Genomic DNA, 24852 nt, shown 5'->3' with positions numbered 1-24852 from the left:
ACACCCCATTTTTAATTAAGTCATACCAACAACAAATTAATCTTGATCTAACTTTGTATCACAAATAATCTAGCAGATTTTAACATTGGACTTAAATATGGAAACAGTGATCAAAATGGGTAAAAAATGCAAATATTAAGAAATTTCCTCACCTCCCTTTTTGGTATAAAAGTGAACTATACCAGAGTAAAATTTCTGGTTAAGAAGTTACCACACAGGATCACACACAAAAGTTCATTGTAAACTAATCAAAATGGTTCAAGTTGTGGGTGGTTTCTTTTGAAAAACATTGCAACTTCTAAGAAATAGAGAAAAACAGTTCAGCTTGTGAACTAAGTGGACTTTAGACAGGAAAAAAATATTTTAAAAACAAGTGGAGTGTGTACTATTTGTTTATTATCAAACTTATCACTAACAATTCACAGACACCTGCAACAGAAGAATCCTTAACCCAATGCACCTACATATTGCTATCTATACTGTTAAAAAGTAAATTCTTCTAACAACCATAAAACTACAGACCCTTCAAAAAATGTATTCTCAAGATGTCATAGGTATTATTGAGAATACATTTTTACTCCAAGTGGGTTTCTCATCATCAAGGAAGACCCTTTGTAAATTCATATTCTTAACATTACCACACAACTATCTATTGTATTAACCAAACTCTTGATCGAGTCATACTTTTTCAGCCTTTTTTGACTTAATCTCTGTGCTATGTACCGTAATAACTTGAATAGTTAGAACTTTATCATATTATTTCATTTTGTAACAATAAGCAATTACTTTGTGAAGTGTCCTGCTTTGTAGAATGCCCCATAAGAGTGGTCTAGGAGTCATTCTCCCAAAATTCTTAAAACCTGGATTTTCTGAGCTATCATGTTTAGCCTGTTTGGTAGAAGGAAACGACTTCTTATCACTTGTAGAAACAATAGTAATTTTAATATTTTTTGTATACTTAAATTTAGAAAAAAAAAAAAGGTTCAGAGAAGCTAATCAAAATTCTGGTCGGTTACTATGGGTTCTGAAACGTGTGTCCATATAGGCCTGTTTCCTGTGTAATCATATTTCTAGGATAGGAAAGTATTTTAACATTAAATGTGCAAGACTGAACAGTATCATCCAGGTAATTGTGTTTCATAGTGTTGACAATTTCACTTGTTTGAGTACTCAAGTTTCAAATGTTATTTTTACATCACAATGTGCTATTTTTAGATAAAACATTTGAAAACTAACTCATCACAAAGCTATTAGAACGTAAAATTACATCAAATCAAAAAGAAATTTAGCCTTCAATAACACTTATGATTTTATCTTTGCAGTTTAGATTGACTGAGGAAAAACAGTCTTTATTTCAAGTTTAACATAGTAACAAATGCATAATGTTTGAAGGTTTTGCCACAGAGAAGTACGAATAGATTAACTAGAAGTTGCATGATTGCAGATTGCTTAAGGCCAAATAAAAGTATCTTCTTCATGTTTGATTCTTTGTTTTAAATTGATACACTATGGTTTACTGAATGCAATGTTTGTAAACATGAGTTTCTTTTGATTATGCCCACAAAATCATCATCAAACCATATAAACTTAAGTTTACTGATTAGTGAGTATTTCAAATTTACCCATTTTCCAGAATATTCCAGGTAGATTCAATGATCACAAAACATTGTTGCCATGCCATAATGTTATTCACGGTTAGTAAAAAGTAAGTTTAATCAACATTTGTCTTACACACTAGAATTATGATTATTGGCAGTTGTTTTGATTTTCATATTTATTCAGAATCAAAACTTTTTACATAGATTTCTTGTTTCGATCGTGCTCGTAGAGATAGTCTAGATTATTCAACTGTCTGGTTTGCATAATAGTTACTCTCATTCACAATCAAATCTGTGAACGCATCTGGTAAAATATCCTATCATTAGAATGGTGTTGGGTTACTTGGGGAAAGTACCTGAACACCAGGTGTCCAAGAAAACTTTCCTGCAGTAGAATCCAGACATTAAGGGCATCCTCCCAAGTACAGCATGGTGCCATTAATATCAAAATGAAACCATGCAAAGCTGGATTTGTTTGGTGTATCCAAGATATAAGAATTCTTGAGTTCCACATTACTATAACATAGAGCATTGTCATTAGCAGTTCTCAGAAGATGGATTAGCTGTGCCCTTTTTCTTTATTATTAGTTGCAAACTTTCAAACTATTTCTCTTCACAGTCTGAACTGCTAAACATTTCATGTTTATTTTACTGTTAATGACTGAAGTCAAAATCTGCTGAAAATAAAACAACAAATCACTACTTGTGTCATTAGACTTTACATAAAAAAGTAATACAAAACTCTTGAGAGAAATAAAGCACATGCACAGAAACAGGCCAACTTGACCGTTACCCTGTGCACAAAATGTGGAACGTATCAGTTTATGTATCCTACAGTGATTACAACAAGAAGTAATAAGACTCTGTAAATGTATGAAAACATTAATTACAGTATCTGGTCAGGGCCAATCCATTAAACATCATAAGTGTTTGAATGCTGGTCATCCTTCTGGGATTTTTGGAACTTAATGGTCTGTCATACAGTCATACAAAGACAACTGTCCATTTTATTGAGTGTACAGAGAACAAGACTAAACATACTGCCCTTAAACCTGAAAAGTTGTGTGCCCATTATCACAAGATTTATTTTAGTTACGAATAGTAGAAAAAAGAAAGAGACTGATAAAGTCTACCCTTAATGGTATGATGCCCATTGTTTTGAGTTGCCAAATAATCAAGGTTTTGTTGTAACTTAGGGATGATCTTCATTACATCTGTGAAGTTTCCATGGAGAACATCCCTAGTTTGCCCAGCTCAGGACATCACTTGATATAAATAACTCCCTTCTAGATTTATATTCACATCCTCAATATATTTCATTAAATTCACTAAAAAAACAGCAACAAAAATATCATGCAATAACATCTTAGGTTTGCCTGTAGCAGCCATGTTTGACAAGCAAAATGGAAGAAAGGATAAAATTGTACAATACAAACACCACAGATCTTCTGTATACTACACAAAATTTTCAAGGGGCACTAAGAATACTTGCTGTTTATTAAGGGGTTAAACAGTTTGTTTTGAAAGTGTTGCATCCATCATTGTACAACAACTTGCTTTAAACTTGAATATTAGTGATCTTTCTGTATTCCAGTGGAAATACTTTTTGAGATACTAATAATGGTTCTAGTACAAGTTATCAATGCTTACATGAAAATGAAATCATGTTTAGATTGGTCAGGATGCCAGCAATTTCATGTAGCTACCAGTTTGGCCACATATTTTGGTTTCATTCCTTTAAGTCAAAAAAGGATTGAGCATGTGACTTAAAGAAATGAAACCAAAATCTGTGGCCAAACTGGTAGTTACACTTATAGCATTGATAAGAATTTCATAGTAAATATTCATTAATTAGTCAGCTAGGTCATGCATTTAATTTTACCCACAATTATGCCCTGAGTTGAATACAAAATGCAGCCTTGGTGACTGATGAATGAATATGTGGTGTAAAGTTCCTATCAATGCTGTAAGTATAGCTACCAGTTTTGATTTCATTCCTTTAAAGCATACCCTAAATGCTATTTTTGGCTGTACTTTTTTTTTTCACCCAACATGATTTTGATTAGAGTTATTTCCAACTGGAGCAATCAAAAATACAAATTACATTCCAACCAGAAAGTTTTTTTACTGCTCGTTTTATCACAAAAATGTAAACAATTACTATATCTACTATAGTTGTGTTGGTGATGTTTCTTGACTAAAAATCTATGCACATTTGAACTGCCAATAAATCAATAAAGAAAATGTTTAATAAAGAAATAAAAAAACCATTTGCACATTTTTTGCTTTTCGGTTTGTTTTAATTTGTAAAGAATCAAATCCATCATGATTAATTACTGCAGTAGATGGTCATCCATTTTTAAAATATGTGCTCTTTATGTTACAATTAGAAACAAGTTCTGAGATATACCGAGTATCCAAAAAGTCACCACATAAGTTGAGTAGTTGAGTATTATTGGCACTGCTAGCATCAAGCTGCACTCTATCCATAACAGGTAATCAAACCCTATATTTTAGAGTTATATGTCAATACATTTAGCACTGGACTTCCACGAAACAATGAGGACCAAAAATTTACAACGGTTAGACACTTTTTTACCTACTTACTTTTGACGCAATGTTGTTGGCATAAAGGTTGTTTTAAAGGTTCTTCAGTGAAGGATGCTAATCACACACAAACTATGTCATGGAAACCTACAACTGTGGATCACAATTTGGTATAAATAAGGTTTAAAAACAGTAGATATTATTATTCTTATTAAAATCTTTGACATATATAGTTTTGTTGTGTAGTGTACTCTGGTGTAATATTACCAATGAAGCAACTGAGGGCAGAAAGTTTGCAATGCATCACATAATTATATCACAACATGATTTATTCTCTTGTATTAAAACAAGTTATTACTGCAGATTAAAATGTATTCAAGAAATGACATTGTTTGTGAAATATTCTTTAAATATAAAACAGTGATCACTATAATTTGTATTTATAATTACAAAATGCTCACCTATTTTACAGATTATTGTATGTACTACTACATATCTTCTCACTGTATACAAAATCTTGTCAGATGTATACATATGTAATCTCATTTTAAGCTTCTGAATCTGTAGAGCCAATGGGAGCTTCTTCCTCGAAGTGAACTAGAGGAGAGTTCTTTGAAACTTTGTCTCCAGCTTTGAACAGTACTTTCTCAACTTTGCCATTCTTTGGGGCTTTGACGACATACTGTTGAAAAAGGTGAATAGGGTTAATAATACGTTTTTGATAAAGGTTCACAACTATCATGTTTCATTACAACTTTTTAAAAGCTCTAATTTATCCTCCTTTTATGAAGCTTTTGATGAGTGTTAAAATAATTAATATAATTCAAATTCTTTATCCCAATATCAATAACTGAAATGCTATTTATTCTAACCTCCATCTTCATAGCTATGATCACCACCAAAGGATCACCCTGCTGAACTGTATCACCATCATTCACATAAACTTTTTCTACAACTCCTGGCATTGGTGATACAGCATCTTGAGTACCTGCTCCAACTGTTCCAACTTTAAGGTACTTTGGAGTGGGAATGGTGACTTGGTAAAATCCTTCCTGTAAAACCAACCATGAAGAACCAAGAGAAAATTATCAAAGAGAACAAAATTTTCCCAAAATTGCACTAAAATTAGAATCATAAGATTTGCTCAGGAGAGTATAGACATGGTATAGTTTGCTTAAAAACTTGTGTTATTTCTCTTGCTTTCACCAATACTGTGTAATGTGGCTTCACTACGAGTTTTATTACTGATCCTTATTTCAATAAAATCATTGATGTAAATGAAGCTTATTGAAAAAAATGTTGGATGATCGCATTATCATACACTCGAAAGAATGAGCCAGTGAGATTGTAACACCCTATAGCACATCGACATTTTCTGAAACTTATCCCTTTCGCTCCAGGTCAAGAAGCTTTTAGGATATGAAATATTTATAAACAAATCTGTATTTTTACACTGCACCTGGAATCTCCATTATTAGGTAAGGTTTACATACTTAAAATATTAAGTTTAGTCTAAATGGATGTAACTAATAAAAACAAACTCCTGACTAGAAAGTTCGAATGAAACTTTGAAATATTTTGTTCCATTCTAGAACACTTCATTGCAATAAAATTTATTATATTTGTCACACTTAAAGCATTACCATTACTCCACTTTCAGCTTATTAGGTAATATTTCCAACTGAAAAAGAACATGCATCTTTGGAATTTTTAACTACATTTCTTAATAGAATATTGCAATTTCAGATGGAAAACTTGCTATTTGCTGCTGCAAATTTTGGACCTTGTACTGTCATTGTTGGTACCAATACTACAAAAGACTTGAAAGATATTTCAGAACAAGTTATCTAAGTGGCCTCTTAAACTTCTTTTCAATAAACATTAGTAGTTAATAAAATAGTTTTACAATGTAGGACATAAGAAAAAATGTTTCAATATACTAACTTACTCTGGTGAAAATATGCAGACTGGGCCCCTCTTTAACTAAGTTTGTTTTGATATGGTTTCCATCTATACTGCACTTCAGTTGCAAGAAACCATCCCTGGATCTTTCAAGATGGCCATGAACAAGATGATTTATATCTCCAACTCGTATTGAGTAGCCTTCATCACAGTTGTATGTCACTTTGATATTGTGTACTGTTTAATACAAATACATCCAATTTTAAGGATATAAAAAATAAAAACTCTGCCAAAATCTAATTATTATTTGTACTCAGATGTGTGATTTACTCTTTGTCATTTGACTAATCATTGCACATGAAAGTACTTGTATCACTAAAGATATGAGAACATAAAGCAAGTAATACTCATGACACAATCACACATTTAAATATTTCTCACATTTTAAAAGGTGAAGTTAAAACCTTTTTATACACATATTTTAAAGAAAATACAAATACAAACTCACTTGTTTCCTTGTGCTGCAAGTTAATTTCTCTGACAAACTGTGCATTAGCTCTTAATGCATCCATAATTCCAAAGGGGGAGAATGGATCTGTGAAGTGACATTGCTGTTAGTGACTTGGGTTGATCCTTAGTTTTCAATCCTTACAAAATAATTTAAAGTTGTAAATTTATATAATAAGTAAGAATATTTAATAATTAAGTACCTTAAAAATACTGTAATCATGGCTTACAACTTATATCATCACAATTTTACCTAGGTATTGTAGAGATGCACTGAAACCTTCTATTCTTTCTTGCAGAATGAATCCAAGTGCAGCAGCACACAATAAGTTATTAGAGATTGACCTCTGGGGAAACAACTCCTTTCTGTACATTGAAATAAAGTCTGTGTGAACATTCCCGTTCAAAAACTCCCGATGAGAAGCCAAATCCATCAGAAAAGTAATGTTTGTATTCAAGCCTACGATCTGTTACGGAAAAACAAAAATCGGGTACAAACTCAAGTAGTCAAAATAATGAGAGAGAACTAGAACCTTCTAATTTACCACTAATATGCTCTTAATATTTAAAGCAATATTAAACAAAGTGATAGCAATAAATCATGATAATATGTAAAAAAACTCTGTTTTCATTTTGGCCTTATACTCAAGTTCAATGTCACACAAAAAAACATTACCAAAATTCAGCAATATTTTATTATTCATACAGCTTATGCATATTAATTTCAACTTTGTTCACTCATTTCTCAGAGTGTGGGTTAATATAATGCATCAAGGAAAAACATTATAAACCTGCTGACAAATTAAAATAAATTACAAATTTCATGTGGAACAAACTTACTTGTTTCTTAATGAGAGTTATTTTGATATTTTAATGTAAAATTTATTTTTTATAAAAATAATATTCTTAATACTAACAGTAACTTTATCATGAAATGCTGAAACTTTGGTTCAATGTAGTCAGTAATGTTAAAATTTCCAATTGTTTTAAACATATCACTTTGAGATCGTTTTTAAATAAAAGTTTAACTGAAGGACTTCAAGTCAACTAATAAATTTTAACAGCCTTGTAATAGTATTAGTTCACACCATTTCCAAACGAGCTAAACAGGTAGACAAAAAGTCCATTAAAAGTGTTGAAAATACATCTCAGTTTTTTCATAAACAACCATGTCCCATGTTATAGACTTGGGAGAAATAACGAAACAACCTGACTGGTTAAACAGAATCACTGTAAATGTATTTTCTTATATGAAAACTAAATCATTTTAGAACTGAATGCACCTGTTCACTTAGAAACTAAGTATATAAATGTTTTATTAATTGGTTGTATATCATGATGCTCAATAAACCTTGTCATTGTTATTATCCATAAACTCTTTATCCTTATTCCATTTTACTTCTTTAAATATTAGGATGCAGCCTTTGCATTTCTAATAAGTTCATTTAGCTAGTCATTACTGTCAAAATGTGCAAAAGAAATAAGTGAAAGCCACTACTGTTAACAAACAATAATACATTTAATGCTAGAAGACACCAATAATTTAAAAACAATTAGGGCCAACACTTACATTATACTCAGACAGACACTGATGAAGTTTCCTTAAGGCAAGGTGACGATTAGGTCCCCAAACCACCAGCTTTGCAATCATAGGGTCATAATGAACTGACACTTCATCTCCTGTTAATTTAAAGAATTATTATAAAAATAAAAGAAACAGATTAGCAATTTATTGAAAAATAACTGTTTTTAAAAGAAGACAATGTTTAAAAATAACTTGTATTTGCTTTTTCTTTTACTACACAAATATCTAAATCACCACAAAGTATTCTACACCATACTTTGATGTATCTACCTGCTTTCAGTTTGTAAAGATAAATAGTTGTATTCAGTGAGGACCATACAGTATTGTAATCTAAATATTACTAAATCAAGACCCCACTGGCCAGATTCCTAACTGGTTTAGTACTATTGGTCAGATTCCTAAGTACCTTAATACTAGTGTTGCATTAAAAAGTAGCCATTTTGATACAATATAAAAGAAGTAGGCATTATAGCTGAAACAGATTTTTAGAAAGATGTTTCAAAAATGCAATTTTTTAAAGGTTATTTTATCAGTTTCAGAAATACTGTATTATAGAGGTCAAAATGGACAACAACAGATTATCTTAATGATTAGTCTACAATAATTACATTTCTCCTCTTTAGTTTCTGCACACTTCTTTCTCTAACAACATACATTAATTAACTGGTAAGTTTTTTCACATTAACAATAAGTACTTTAGAGAAAGTTTACTATCTTACAAATCAGTCATTAACATATATTCATAAAAAATGGATTTCATATTTTGTATCTTATGAAATACTTGCAAGTTAAAGCAACGTATCAAGCTAATGTGTGGATTTGATGTTCCACTTGATTGACTGTCCACACACCAAAAAACACTTTATATCACTGTTATTTTCATTTAATCTCTCCATTACAAACTTTATTCTGATAATTACAGGGGATACAAATTTTATTAACTAAAATATTCTTACCACTTAAAGAATTAGAAAATGTCTATCTAAATAAAAAGTTAGTGTATAAATTGGCTTACGGATTACACCCTTGTCAGTAGATTAAAAACTTTGTATAACTGGATAGCAAGCATAATTTTTCCAGAAACTTAACATTTTTAGATCTGGGATTCCTTGTACAGACTGTTTAGAGTAATAGCTTCAAACTGATGGATTGATTAGCAATCGATATTACATACGTACGTGTCTAATTTTCCTTAGTTATAATACAAATTATTAGATAGTTTTTTTTAGTTTTATTTAATCTACCACAGCAATAAACATTTCTTATTAATTATACATAAGAAAATGTTTTTTTTGTTTTTTTTAATTGTAGAAGAAATTACAAATATCAAAATAAATGAAATTTCCATACCTTGTTGAACTCCAGTCTCTATTCTAATCCCTTCTTCTGGAACAGGGATGTTAAGATATGTCAAAGGACCAGCTCCAGGCATGAAATCACTGTCAGGATCTTCAGCATAGATCCGAGCTTCCAGTGAGTGACCATTTAGTCTAAGCTCGTCTTGTGTCAGTGGCAGTATTTCACCAGCTGCTACCTGAATAACGTTAGAGCAAAGGTGAAGAGAAGCAGAGAGAAACGAACCCAGAAACATAGAATGCTGTTTGTCTCATATTTTAAAAACTTTAGCTGTTCTTGAGAAAGGCTTCACCTTTAATATTAATTTTAATGTTTCTTTGTTTTCAAAAGTTAAATCATTTTATAAAACCATTATACTTCTGGGTACAACTGACAACTAAAATGTCTTTAACTGCTTAAGTACACAAGTTGAGAATTACTTTAGTTTTTATACTCATTATACACGAATGCTGATTGTACCAGGCAGAAATAAAGGGTAAATTTACAAATACTTTGAAATTACTAGATATTAGCCAAGTAACACAAGTTTAATGGGTCAAAAAATTAACATATTAATCTATTTTTGACTGGGAAAACAACAAAACGTTAAGGTACCATTAAGTATAAGTATTTGTATGGATTCTATATGAAACAATACAGCTGACAATGTCTACAAGTTCCCATAAACTAAAACAAGATGTCACTCACTTGCTTGGGAATTTGTGAAAGTCCAGTCTACAATGTTTTCATCACACTGACCAAACTGTATACAATGTAGTCCATTACCTCTGGCTGGTACATGTGGTGATGTTTTTGGATCATCGTAATTTAGATTATATATTCAACGTAAATGGAAACCCAATCAACAATGTGAATGAAGAAAAGAATCTTGGTGTATTAGTGACAAAGATGCTCAATTCACTAAAGCAGTGCTCTGCTGTTAGTAGTAAAGCTAACAGAATTTTAGGATGTATTTTAGAGACAACTGATTGTAATTTCAAAACAGTTATCCTTATACAACTCACTATACTGCTGTATACAGTTTTGTTTCTCTGTTTGAGAAAGGTCATTAAGTATTGGAAAGGGATACTAGAATAATTTAAGGAATGAAAAGGTTGTCTTATAAGAATTAATTATCTCTATATGAGTTACTATTTAGGTCTTATTTAGAAACTGTTATAGTTTTAATTCCTTCAAGAAAGGATACAAACTTTGTGAAAGAAGATACTAAAATGAGTAATATGACGATTTCATAAACAGGAGAGTTATAAAATAGATTATGATATTCACTTATATTCTCTTGAGAAAAGATGGATAAGAGGCATTCTTATTGAAGTTTAAAGATCATCTACTGGATATATAAGATTTAAAGTCTTCTGATTTCTTTCTGTTATATTCTGAAGAAAACAGGAAAAGATGTTTTGTTTGATTTGAATCTTACATAAAGCTAACCAAGAGCTATCTCAGCTAGCCAGCTCTAATTTAGCAGTGATAAATTAGATGAAAGGTAGCAAAGCAACACCACATTTCACTACTCTTGGGCTACTCTTTTTATTAATGGTGGGATTGACTGTCACATTATAGCATCCCCACAGCTAAAAGGGCAAGTACTTTCAGTGATAGAAATCTGAAGCCACGAGTTGCAGGTTGCAAGTGCCCTAACCATCAAGTTTAGGAAGAGAGGAAAAAATATTTAAGATTTGAAATAAAACAGGCTAGTCTTTATTTAATAATTTTGTTTTTCTCTAATAGAGTGACTGACTTATGGAATGAGTTGCTTTCAACAGTAGCTGAAGCCAGAAATTTAACAAGAGAAACTCCTTGAAAAATAAAATGAGGATTAAAGTTCTCATGCTTCTCAAATATAAGCATACAAGGATAGTCCTGAAGAACCAAATGAACCATGTCATATAAAGTGTCCCCATAAGTCTTCTACTGACTGTATTTATATCTTTCTTCATATTTAGTTTTCTAAACATTTTAACAGTTTTAAAACATGTCTATACTATATTTGTTTATTCAATTCTGAAAATCCTTTATAAGAGTGGATCGTAGTGACAAGTAAACAATAAAATGGTGTAAGAAAAATGAGAATGTTACATCCAGAAGCAAAAAGTAACGGTCATGTCACAGACTATGAAAGAAAACTTAAAATGTCATGAGTTTAAATGACAGTTGATACACGGGTTTAATGAACATCCTAAATATGGTCAACATCATGATGTACCAAAGAAAATGTTCACTGAACATCATGTTTTCAAATTACTACACACATAACAATGTAAGGTAAGCTATGATAAAGCCATAAAATTATAAATACAAACTAAGTTATTACATTATATAAAAAAGTTGTTTCCATAAATTATGTAGTAAATAGTCTTAAATTTGATGGTAATATCAACAAGATAAAATTTCTGATTCTACAAAAATATGTAAGAGGTTTATCTTAATTATACATTTTTCTTTTAAATATGCAGATCAAGAAAAAAATAAAGTTGTTGATTGATTAAAAAAAATACAAGATACAAGTGAAGATTTAACAACAACTTCATAATTTAGTTAAACTAACCTTAAACTAACTTATAAGTTGTTTCAAATGAACTGCCAAATTTTATGATTTTTAAATACATAATTTTTTTTCAAAATAAACAGTACATACTTATAGCTGAGAAAGAAATCTGTGGCTGAAATCTTACCCTTAGCTGCCACTCCACTAGGTCTGTTCCTGTCACCATTTCTGTCACAGGGTGTTCAACTTGCAGCCTAGTGTTCATTTCCATGAAGTAAAACATCTGATGTTTATCCATAATAAACTCTACAGTTCCTAGAATTAATAAGGTTTTAATTAGTCTCTTACTAGCTCTACTGTCATCTCAATCAACAGGAAATTGTTCATCACATTTGATTAATCCTGTTTTTTTTCTTTGTTGTTTTTGTCAAGAGACGTTCAAGATAGGATTTACTTTTAAAATGAATAAAGACAATTCCAAGCTTTTTAGAAATAACCACCTTTTTTAGAATATTTTGAGAAAATTAAATTTGGGTTTAACATTTAATGGTGAAATATGCACATTAGTTAATGTCCCATGTAGAATTCTTTATTTGACGAGATCCCCAATGAACTACAGTATTCTTATATTGAGAATGATTTGTCATCCTTCTTGTCCTTAGCATTCTTAACAGTTCCTCACAACTAAACTAAATAACTGTTCTCTAACGTGTTTTGGTAACGACTGTTATTTAGTAAGTGCTTCTAGAACCCTCAGAGAAGTTTTTCATGCTTTTTGTTTTATTGCCAAACTACTTCAGTTTTTATCAGTTTACATATGCATTTGGTTTGCTGATTTTTCATAAATTATAACATACAAAAGGTTTTTCAACTTATTTTATAATCTGTAAATAAATAAAAAAGTACTCATTAAATATTAACTGCGTATTTTATATTACTATTGTTATGAGTACCTGTTAACCCTATTGCCATAGGTAGGTTAAAGTGAACATTGAAACCTTTTACGAAGTCATGTACAAAATTTAATCTATTTTATCATAAATGTATTTGAATAAACCTGGCATTAAAGTGTAGTTAATAAATCAACTTTTAATATTATATAGGTTTTATTTTCTTAATTTTGAAAGGAAGTATTGGAATAAATCTTTAATTTCTCCTTGCATAAGAGTCATGATATCTGTTCTCTATGTCTTTGCCAAATTACCACTACTTTCTGAAGTATGGAGTTTAACAGAAATTACTCATTATAATAGTTTGATTTTCAGTCTTCAATATCTGTTGTTAACAGAGGTGTAAACTAGAAAACAAGACCTACTTGACATGTTCACCTGTCACATTCTTTCAAAAATTACCAGTTATTTTATCTGATATTTTGTCATTTATAATCTACACAAAGACAATGTTTTAATCTGTTTAATGATATATTATATTACATTGCTTTCATCAGAGGGTACTAAGTATTTTCAATTTGAAACTTTCTCTTGTGGTTTTCAGATCAAGAAATTTGGAGAATTATTTTATGGCTCTCATATGCCATATTTAGAAAACCAGTTAAATTATAACTGTTATAGGACATCAGTTGCATTGTCATTATTCTATATTCTTATGGCCATTATTTCAGTAAAAAAAAATTTCATGTACTAAATTTAATTGGCATTTCACAGCTAAAGAACAAGAGGTGAAAGTTGATTACTATATTTTTTATTGTTATAGAAGTAATTAAAATGTATAAATTAAAAACTTATTAGGTTAAATTATGCTAATTCAATTAAGTTTAATACTAACAATTTGCTATATGCCCTCAAACAGCTCATGCATTATCCCATTTAATATGATAACTTAAACTGCATATTTGCTAAGTGATTCACAGTTCAGAAGGGAATAAAACATACAATTAAGTTCACACAAATGTAAACTGTTCTAAGCTTTATGCTATTTAGAATAAACATAGTTTCTTGTTGCAATATGCAGTCATTATAGAAAGAAAAAAAGAGTAAATTTATTTTGTATTTTTTACATGGAAGGTACAATGCTGATTAGATGGACAGAGTAAATGAAAAGTTAAAATAGAAAAACAACACATAAAATATAAAGTTTAATTAAAAAGAAGTAGTTAATATTTACTTAGGAGGTTTTAAAAGTTAGACAAATACAGCCTGAAAAATTTCAGAAAAAGGAAAGTTTTTCCAAATTTAATATGTAAATCATATGTAATCAGAGCAGTCAACCCTCTCTCTCAAAATATTCACAGACAAATATTTAATAAAAATACTCAATTAAAACTTGCCATGTTTAGGAAAAATACACAAAAATATTAAGTTACAGTATGAATACTCTGATGACTGTGGTTACAAGGTTGGTCAAATTTGATGACCCCCATATGGAAAGAGTTACTGTAGTTATATACTGCATTTGAACAGACATGAACTTAAAAGTTATAGAAAATTATGTAAACATACCTGCTCCTACATAGTTAACAGCTTTTGCTGCTCGTACAGCTGCTTCCCCAATTTGCTGCCGAGTTGTTTGTGTCAAACCAGGCTAGAGGAAAATACAGAATGTAGTTATAGAAGATAAAATAAATGTTTAAATCATTTTATAAGCTACTCATCAATTATATTGGTATCACATGGCAAATAACAATGATTGGTTGGTTGGTTATTTTAAATGTCGAGCATGGACTATATGCACTAGCCATCCCTAATTTAGCAGTGTAAGACGAGAGGGAAGGCAGCTAGTCATTACCACCTACCATCAACTCTTAAGCTACTCTTTTATCAATGAACAGTGAGATTGACCATCACATTACACTGCCCCCACAGCTGAAAGGGCAAGTATGTATGGTGGGACAAGGGTTCAAACCTCCAATCTTCAGATCACAAATGGAACCAACCCCCTAACCACCTGGCCATGCCAAGATAAATAACACCTATGGGTACTACAAATATTTTAAAGATGCCTTTTTTTTCAGTACAGTCACAGTCAGAAAAATAACAGTAAAGTATTGAAATCCACTAGTATTTCTCCTGTAGTCAATTTGTATTTCACAATATAGTAATTATAAGCTTAAATTAAAACACAAGTTCAAATAACTGACCAACAACTTTCAGATGTCAAACAGCACCTCTTCACATTATACTAAAATATAACAAATGAAACATTAAAAAAACACTTAGTATTGGAAACAGCAGAATATATTTCTTATCAAACATCCTGAACTGAGCACTTATATATGAGTCACTGAAGTCCCAAGAATCTTATAGCAGAATGGTTTTATAAAAAAAGGTTATTAAGAGAAAGCAGAATAGTAAAAGAAGTAGTTTTTAAACTATATTGGATAAATAAGAAAAAGCATATATTAACATTTCAAAACAAACTGGGGCCTTTCATTAATTATATTTGAATAAAATTAACCATAATTTCTAAGCTACTGATATCAACAACATTGAAAATTGTATCGCATAGGAAATAACAATGATAACAATGTTTTTCATTTGTCATGGTTGTCATTGTACTCATAGGGTAGATTATTTATAGTTAAATTATACCTTCCAAATGTAAAACTATTGTAAAAATAGTACAATTTATAAATAATAATGTAACACTTTATTTTTAAAGCAAAACCATGTGATTTGTGTCATCTTAAATAATCATAGTAAATAAGTCATATGATTCTCAACCTTCAGCAGCAACAGGAACAGAATTTAGAAAAGTGAATCACAACAAAGGAACAGGAAAAAACAAGTGTACCATTTCAATGAATATCAATTAAACAGGAATTACTGCACAATTTACCAGTGTACAATTTCTACAGATCATGTTGGACATTATAATGTAAAAACAATCATAGCTGACAAAACATATCCATTACATAAAGTTTTTGTAGGAGAGCTATGCAGAGCACCAAATGACCAATAGCACTTTGAAACTAAACATTTTGTGTTAAATCTGTTTCATTTTTGTTTTTTATATTTGAAATCAACAAAAATGTTCGAAGTTGATGATATGATCAGGTTACTTATAAAAAGAGCTCTTTAATGCAATACTTAAGAATCTAATAAAAACAAAGTGAATAATTTTATTCACAAAATTAACATAATCTAATTAACAACACGCATGAATGGATTAACGAGATTCCCACTATCCCTATCTACTATTTAGTGAAACCACAGCCAAGGGAAGGGGCTTAGAGAAATCAACAGAGAAAGAAGACCCTGTTGAGCTTTGTAACAGTTTATCAATTTTATAACAGTTCAGTTTATAACAGTTTACTGCTGATTTAATAAAAATGATTTGCTTACAGCTGGAGCCTCTTCTATTATTTTCTGATGTCTCCTCTGAACACTACAGTCTCTTTCAAACAGGTAAACATAGTTTCCATAATGGTCCCCAAATATCTGTACTTCCACATGGCTTAAAATAGACATCAGTAGTATATGCAAGTAGAATAATTCATCTTCAGTTGAGTTATACAAGAAATTGGATATTTCAAATCTTTTATGTTACTATAATTTATAAAATAATTCATCTTCAGTTGAGTTATACAAGAAATTGGATATTTCATATCTTTTATGTTACTATAATTTATAAAAGAAAAGTTAACCACAATATAAATAATACAAATAAGAGCAACCTATATTCATAGACGTGTGATTTTAGGCACCACTATCTTTGTCCACTTGTTAAGCTACTTCACTTTTAATATTTAATCACCACATGAAAATGGTCAAGCTAGTATCTTCCTAGTTCAAAATCAACTTCTGATGACCAAGTTTAGCTAAGAACAAAATAACCGAATAAAACACTTAGCTTGTTTTTATAATGACAGAAAAACTAAAAGCTTGGGAACATTTTAGGGTTAACTTAATTAATGCTTACTTAATGCACCTTAATTAAAGTTATATGAATAGTTTTTATGTGGGATTGTGGCATTATATTTAGTTTTCATAAATTTGGCTTAACATTGTTTTATGTTCAATAAAGTAATAATACTGAAATAGCTCTTCAAGTGCGTGTGTGTGTGCGTGGAGAAATTATGGTCACAGGTATTGAACCTTTAGCTGCAATTTGTTTTTTATTTGTGTAACTAAAACCAATCTATTTTCCTGAAGTGCACACTTCAAAAGTTCTCTTTACTTTGTTGTACTAACCTTTACAGCAAGATAAATACAGATTTATATTTTCACATATATGTTCACATTAAAAACTCAACAAGACAGACTATAGTTATTACAAATGAATCAAAATAAAACTATAATTAAAATGGACACAAACATCTCAAATTTTCTTACCGAGGATTTTCAACAAATTTTTCAATTAACATGGCATCATCCCCAAATGATTTCATACCTTCCCTACGAGCTGATTCAAGCTGAGCATCAAATTCTTTTTCTGACATTGCAACCCTCATGCCCTGAGGAAAGTTTAATTATTGGTTAAACCCAACAATCAGACACTAATAATTCTACAACTTTAAAGAGGGATGTTATAATTCAAACAATACCTTTTTAACATAAACAAAATAAGCTAAAAAAAATTAAAGAGATACATTTCTAAAAGATCATAAAACACTAAAATAAAATGGACTGTTAGCACAATGCTTAGATTTAATTGCATAGCAAGCTAAGAATGATCCTTTCTTCTAACAATTAATTTATTTTACTATAGTAGGACATACTACTGACAGAGACAGAACCAAAAAAAAGCAAATTATCAGCTAAAGAAAACTAGTAATTTTTAGTATATTTCGCGTATACTGAGCATATTTATATTTTATAATTCTACTGTTTGAAATACATGGTATTTCATGGTACCTACAGTATTATATAGTGATCTATTATTTTATTTTTTTTAGATAATACTATTTCAGATAAGATCAACATCACATATATCCAACACCAATAAAATCTTTTACAGCAGAATAAGACCAGCGTGAATTTTCCATTCAACTGCTGGATAACAAAACAATTCAAAGTTTTTTGTTTGCTTCAACCAACTAAAATTCTAAATTAATAATATAATTAAACAGTTATGTCAATTCTTACACTTTTAAAAGTTAGAATTATTTTGTACATGTGCAGTGGCCACTATCTACACTGCACAAAATATTTTTCTTTCAAATCAATCAAATAACAAAATTTTCCAGGTTCTAACGTGTTTCATGATACTGCTTTTTTAAAAAAAAAAGTGTTAATATTTTCTACGGTAACATATTTTAAGCATTTAGGTAACCTTTTTCATGCTTTAAAAGATTAGATAATTGTTATTTTATAGAATCTTATCTTAAAAAACTACATGCGTCATTTTGACAAAATCTACATGGCAATACTAATAGTAAATATTTTTACAATAATGTTAGAGAAAAAATAAAATATTTACTTTCCAGATAGTAATAAAACTTCTCAGCTGGCCTCATTAGAACTAGTAGTACAAGATCTAAACAGTACTTTTCAAAAGTTTTTGAAAGTTGCAATCCATATGAACTGATGTACATAAAACAATTTACAGTGCATGTACAAATTAAATAAATATACACACACAGCCTTTAGTTACTTGTATAAACAAGATTCGTGTATTGATGTTAAGTCTTACACTTATATCACCCACGTGCTGGAGTTCACTTGTTCTATAATCTTTGCACTCATCTACTTACAGCTCAAGCCCCAAAACAAAACCTACTTATGTTTTTATTGTATAGATTGTGCTAATTATGCCTCAATCAAATCATCAAACAGCAGCACCATTCTGGGAAAACAAATATATTAGTGGCAAGAAAAAAAAATCTTACTGTATATGAAGAAATGACAGTATAAATTAAACATATCTATGTCAACTTGTTTACCTTTCCACCACCTCCTCTAACAGCTTTGATCATTACTGGGAAACCAATCCTTTTGGCTTCCTTTCTCAAATTCTGATCAGATTGATCATCACCATGGTAACCTTCTATAACAGGTACTCCAGCTGCAGCCATTATTTTCTTGGAGGTGCTTTAATAAAAACATACCAATAAATTAAAGTTTAAGAATAATCATATAATAAATATCCATTTATTCAGATCCAGATATATATATATATCGTTAGCTTTAAAATATTAGTTCAATTTTATTTATTTATTTGTTTCATCAATAACAATAAAACATTCTAAGTGCACAATCCTGAAGTTTAACTTAAAAGTTTACTAAAAACCCACAGGTTGGAAACAACAATTTATTTCAGAAAAGAACAAGACATGCACAACTAGAGCAGTGGTTCCAAACCTTTTTTATGCCCCGCAACCCTAAAAAATTTTAATATGTTCTTGCATCCTTCACAGTAATTATGTATTTAAGAATAAAGGTGAAGGTGGCCAAAACAAATGTTATCTCGCACCCTCAAGGGAACCACTGCACTAGAGGATAAGTGGATTGTTGCAATATTGAAAATAGAGATAACTGCCTTCTTAATATAAGAAATCCTCAGTTGTAAGAGTCAATTGCTATTTGAGCTAAATGGAAAACAACATTTGGAAATACAGCTAAAACAAAACCAAATAAAAATTGGCAATTTAATTTTTTTTCAAATAGCTTTTAATCTAGTTAACAAAAATTAATTTTGGAAACACATAATGGAGCAACTGTTAAATTATTTTATATTTCAAACAATATCAAACTTTTGAAACAGAAAGGATTCATACCTTTTTATTCCCATGTCCCTGATGGCTGTAGCTGGAGGTCCAATGAAAATCAACTGAGATTTTTTGCAGAGTTCTGCAAATTCAGTGTTTTCAGACAGGAATCCATACCCTGGATGTACAGCCTGAGCACCAACTTGCTTAGCCACAGCAATAACCCTTTCTTGATTCAAATAACTTAATTGAGATGCAGCAGGACCAATGTTGTAAGCTTCATCTGCCTGATGCACAAAACAATTAAAACAATAGTGTTGAAGCCTTTACTCTTGGTAATAACAGTAACAAAAGTTAGTATGTTAAGCCTTATTTGATTACCTGGATGTATTTACAATAGCTTAAACTAAAATTGTGATATCAGTTCATAACATTTCAATAATCAATATTAACTTCCAATCACAGCAGGCTATATACTTAATGTGAAAATGAAATTTAGCCTGACAATCAGAATAGCCAATAAAAATTACTTTCCTTAAATTTATATTTATAAAGATTATAATGATCTGTTTACTTAAGAGTTCTTTCACTGTTAATTATGTTTTTTGCCATTGCTCCAATAATATAAAGTTAGGTCAAGTTAGGAGATTTTCGTTAGTCCTAAATACATAGTGTAGATAACCCTCGTGTAGTTTTGTGTGAAATTAAATACAAACCAAACAAACCTAAATACATATGTAAAGTTAACAATGCAAAATAATCTTTACAACACCAGTACAGAAACAGAAAGTGCTTACATTTGAAACTACATAACCACTATTGTCAATAAAAGTACCAATAAATAAATAATATAGTGTACTTTACTGATGGAACACAGAAACACTAGCTGTTGGCTTGAACAACTTTCGTGAAAAGACATATTTGGAGAACATGAACTAGCATAGTATTCTTGTTCTCCAATCATCCCTGCCTTTTGACAAAAAAAAACAACAACTTCTTAATTAACTTCACTGTCTGATATCAGAGGCAAGTGACATTTATACTCTTAAACACTACTTTTAGGTTTTTTTATTTACCATTCATTTATTATTCGTTCTCCTGTTTAGTTCAATTAATAATTTTTGTTATATTGCTAAGTCACCTTGAACCTAGAGCACATTGAATTTGAGTATGTATGTATTATGAAATGACAAGCTTTATTCATCTATTCGCTCCTAAGCTCAGAGAAGCTCTGGATAGCTAATGTGTAAGATAGCAAAATCTGCATTTATTTTGTTATGGTTTTGTTTAGCATTAATTTATTATTATTTCTGTGGTGTATTTCAGCCATAAATGTTTTGCTACCTTAAAAGTCATAACTCACTTCCTATCTAAAACACAGTGATTTTGAGTAAATATATATTAAGAAACTGACACTAGATTCTCCTCGTGTTGTCATTCAAGTGTTAATGTTGTGAAATATCATATAGATGTATGGTAATAGTTAGTCACATAAGACGTAACATAATGGCATAACCACTAAATAAATAGTCTTCCTCGATCCTCAAAACAAGTTAGAAAGAATTATTGCTCATAACTGTTCAATATTGTTATTGGTTTTGACAAGTAGTATAATTTTGGAATATTGTGCTGTTGTCTGGTGAATTGGTTTTTCTGGTTCTTCATAATTCCTTTGGTATTTATGAGGGATTGTTTATCAACATTTGTATACAGACCTAGGGGAAGGCACAAATTTACTAATTGTTTTTTGGAGTCACAAAATTTGTATTCTAGTTGTTTGAAAGTTTTAATTTGGATTTCTCTTGTTATATTTTGTAAAATTGGTTTTTATTAGCTCAACTGTAGTGATGTTTTATTTATACTGTTTTAACCCTTTCACTATGGGCTTGGTATAATATACAAGTTTGTCTACACTGCACACATTAAGTATTTGCACTGTAACTTTTGGTACAGTATGTGTATTTTCACAAAATTTGGTAGGTTTTTAGTGAAAATTGTATGCAAGAAAATCAGATATTTTAATGAAATATTTTTCCAAAAGACTTGTTTGGGAAAATAGAGTCTGCTTCATTACTAGTCTCAGAGCAAAGTGATTTCATATTATGATTACAAAAACTATTATTTGCCTTAAAAATATCAAATATTATCTGTGTAATCTCTAAAACCTCCTAAATACACAAACATTTGTTTTCAGTAAGACTACATATTTTTTATTTTCTATACTCTAACTATGCAGGGTCTGTCAATTGACCAACCTTGTAACCATCATAAAAAAAATTAGGAACTACAAGTTATGTTTTTTTGTGCTAAAATGACTACATATTATAACACAAAAATACAAATATTTAGACAAAGGAGCTTAAGCCTCATAACACTATATAATTACAAATATATTTATTATTTATTATATTGACCTTCCAGTCATGCTTAGCTAACATTACATAACTTGCATTGATGAAGTACACATTCACTCATGTTATGCTCCCAATAATACAAAATGACCTTTAGTCTTTCATCTTGGCTATATTTTCATGGACCTATATTTTGCAATATATAGTCACATTTCAATTATTATACATTATTATTATTTAGAAATAAATTATTAAACTTATTTTTCTTAAAACATTGAACGATAAATCAAGAAGTAAAGGAAACAATTATCTCTTCTCACTACGATCTTTGTGCTTGGTTGCTGAGCCTTTTAAAATCTCACACGTGGAGGATATCGAACAAAGTTTTTTTTAGGTTCTATATATACAGTTGAATAACAATAAAATTACACCACAGAATTACATTATAATATATTAAGCTCAGTAGCAAAGATGTATTTAGATTTTAAAAAATATGAAACTTTGAGCAGACTAAAGACACAACCTACTTCATTAAACTCTGGGATCAAAAGAACATGATAGCCTTTTCGAAGATTAAAAAAGCTGAGAAAATCACTCTGGGGACATCCTGAGCTGTTGATTGGTTATCCACTTCATATATTGAAGTGTATATAAAGTACCATTTCAAAAGATAGAAAGAAGTGAATGAGGCCACTGTGTTTGAAATTGTACATAAGCCACATCTGAACAAAACAAAAATATATGAGGTTCTTATTTTATATTCTAACTTGATAGCATTAGCAATTTGAATTCCTAATTTGTACAGAACTACAGACTTAGTATTTTGACATCACAAACATTTAATTTTAAACAGTGTTGTATTCAACATACCGTATGACTCATTAAAAGCTAAATTTGGATGTGTTCTTTTAATAATTGCTTTTAAATTAAGAAATTAACTTATATATAATATTAAAGTTTGAATTATAATCTATAATTTGATTCCAAACTTACTGGCATAAATTCAATAAACTTTTGAATGCAAGTCAACAAACCCAATGACATAGTATTTGATCCATAACCCACCATGAAAGAATTAATATACATATAAAAAATATCATAGGCATACCATTCCAACATGCAAGGAATTGTAGTCAGCATCACTATAAACTGCCACAGTTCGCAATCCAAGTTTTTTAGCCGTCCTTATTACACGACATGCTATCTCTCCACGGTTTGCCACTAATACTTTTTCTATAGGAACAAAGTGTCCAGAATCTACATAGGAAAAAAAAACTTTTTTTGCTTTATTACATATATCAAACATACATGTGATATAATTTACAGACATTATATAGACAGTTAGATAATAAAAAGTGAAAACTATTAAATCCCTGGCAATTAGCTTGTGAATGAGTTGATTTCAAACATTTATTGAAATCTCAAGAACTTTGTTCTTCACACTTTTGAAAGCCTTTCTTACAGTGAAGACGTGGAGTTCATCTGTTTGGAATATGTAGCATTTATAGCTCAGGTGATACAGCATCGATCTTAAAATGTTATAAGAACCAAGGATCTTGAGCTCAAGTTTGATCATAGGCAATTGATTAATGTCCTAAAACATTAAAAACCTGCTACAAACAGGTTTATGCACACAAAAGTGTTATCTAATTAACATGTTATGGTTACTGGGCCCAGGAAGTGATATGTATTGTTCCTTTTGTCTCAGTTGAGTTATAAAATGGTAGATGTACATTCAGAACAAGTTTATAATAAAAGACTTAATGTATATATCTCAAATGATTTTCTAAAAATCAAAATAAGTAGCATCACAATAATTAAATGTGCACTCATAATGATTAGTGATGAACTAAATGAGTGTATGGGAAATTATACACTGGCTACGATTAACACACAGTAAATGATTATAACTCAGTAATTAATATTTCAGAATCTATGTGATTAATACAAGTCTAATGTTGAAAATGATTCACCATACCTTTGTCTATCTTCAGGTATCTATGCATATTTTATATTCTTATGAAAATACCTTTGAAAGTTTGTTATTGTTTATTACTATTCTTTGCTACTGACTCATAAAACAAACTTATGAAGTGATTCTCACCTGATGACTGGTACCTGGCCCATGCTTTCAAGATAGACTGCCATCTGCATAATGCAGAAAAAAAAGTTGGAATATGTAAAAACATAATAAAAACATATTTTTAACCAAAATCTAACTTAAAAAAACAGTGGAACAAAGTAAACACCATCAAAGGTCACATTCTTTCTTAACCTGAAGATGACCTAGAAAGGTTGAAATGTTGTTCTCTCCTTATCAGTAACATTGTTAATACCCATACCAGCTGTTCTGAGATACAAAGTAAACACATTTATGACACAACTCATTTTGGAATATCCCCCCCCTGAAAAAAATTAAATACGTCTTTATGGAAGAGTCATTCTTAAAGTACACAGAGTTTAAAATGGTGGGTGATATTTGATAAAATACCATCAGTTTACAAAATGCAATCAATATTTTAAAATTTTAAGTTATTTATTTTAGTAATTTTAAAGAGAAATGACAAAATGTTTCAAAGAAACTAACATTGGCATACTACTTGCAACATTCATATAAGTATTGTTAAATAACTTTCTAATAATAGAAGACTTTAAAGTACCTATGAATATCTACAATGTAAGTAATACATTTGGTTAAAAACTGGGGGAGGGGGTAGAGAGAGAAAAGAAAGGTCTTAGATTATAAAATAACTTGCTTTCAAGACCTTTTCAACCATAAAACAAGACTTTAGAAAATATATATAGGCTTCAACAGCAATTTAAATCTTTGAAAAAGCACAGTATAAGAGAGTAAACTGTAAAAACACCTTGTTTGTTTCAATAAAGTACTTTGTATTCTTTGATATAGTTAA

The 24852-nt window shown here is 30.1% G+C and overlaps 1 protein-coding gene across 3 annotated transcripts in view; it reads right to left on the bottom strand.

Annotated features, from left to right (window-relative positions):
• The window catches only part of Mccc1 (Methylcrotonoyl-CoA carboxylase 1), a 38568-nt gene that overhangs the window by 12108 nt on the left and 1608 nt on the right, over nucleotides 1–24852 (bottom strand). The window contains exons 2-17 of one of the 3 annotated variants that reach the window (XR_013024867.1): nucleotides 24045–24088; nucleotides 23049–23197; nucleotides 19659–19876; nucleotides 18825–18972; nucleotides 17275–17396; nucleotides 16285–16396; nucleotides 14443–14524; nucleotides 12171–12298; nucleotides 9490–9673; nucleotides 8125–8234; nucleotides 6808–7021; nucleotides 6556–6642; nucleotides 6094–6284; nucleotides 5018–5197; nucleotides 4607–4827; nucleotides 4206–4298 (exon numbers count right to left, since the gene is read on the bottom strand). Coding sequence is in view for 1 of the 3 variants with exons in the window: in XM_076487952.1 (XP_076344067.1) it covers nucleotides 4693–4827; nucleotides 5018–5197; nucleotides 6094–6284; nucleotides 6556–6642; nucleotides 6808–7021; nucleotides 8125–8234; nucleotides 9490–9673; nucleotides 12171–12298; nucleotides 14443–14524; nucleotides 16285–16396; nucleotides 17275–17396; nucleotides 18825–18972; nucleotides 19659–19876; nucleotides 23049–23197; nucleotides 24045–24088 (2104 nt within the window). In the remaining 2 variants the exon portion in view is untranslated. Of the gene's footprint in view, nucleotides 1–4205; nucleotides 4299–4456; nucleotides 4828–5017; nucleotides 5198–6093; nucleotides 6285–6555; nucleotides 6643–6807; nucleotides 7022–8124; nucleotides 8235–9489; nucleotides 9674–12170; nucleotides 12299–14442; nucleotides 14525–16284; nucleotides 16397–17274; nucleotides 17397–18824; nucleotides 18973–19658; nucleotides 19877–23048; nucleotides 23198–24044; nucleotides 24089–24852 lie in introns of those variants that run through there. The other 2 variants (XR_013024868.1, XM_076487952.1) reach the window with 2 other exon arrangements.

This window comes from Tachypleus tridentatus, chromosome 2 (genome assembly GCF_004210375.1).
Source record: "Tachypleus tridentatus isolate NWPU-2018 chromosome 2, ASM421037v1, whole genome shotgun sequence".
Classification (NCBI taxonomy): domain Eukaryota; kingdom Metazoa; phylum Arthropoda; class Merostomata; order Xiphosura; family Limulidae; genus Tachypleus; species Tachypleus tridentatus.
The sequence above is the reverse complement of the archived record's forward strand: the minus strand, read 5'-3'. Positions and strand labels throughout refer to the sequence as shown.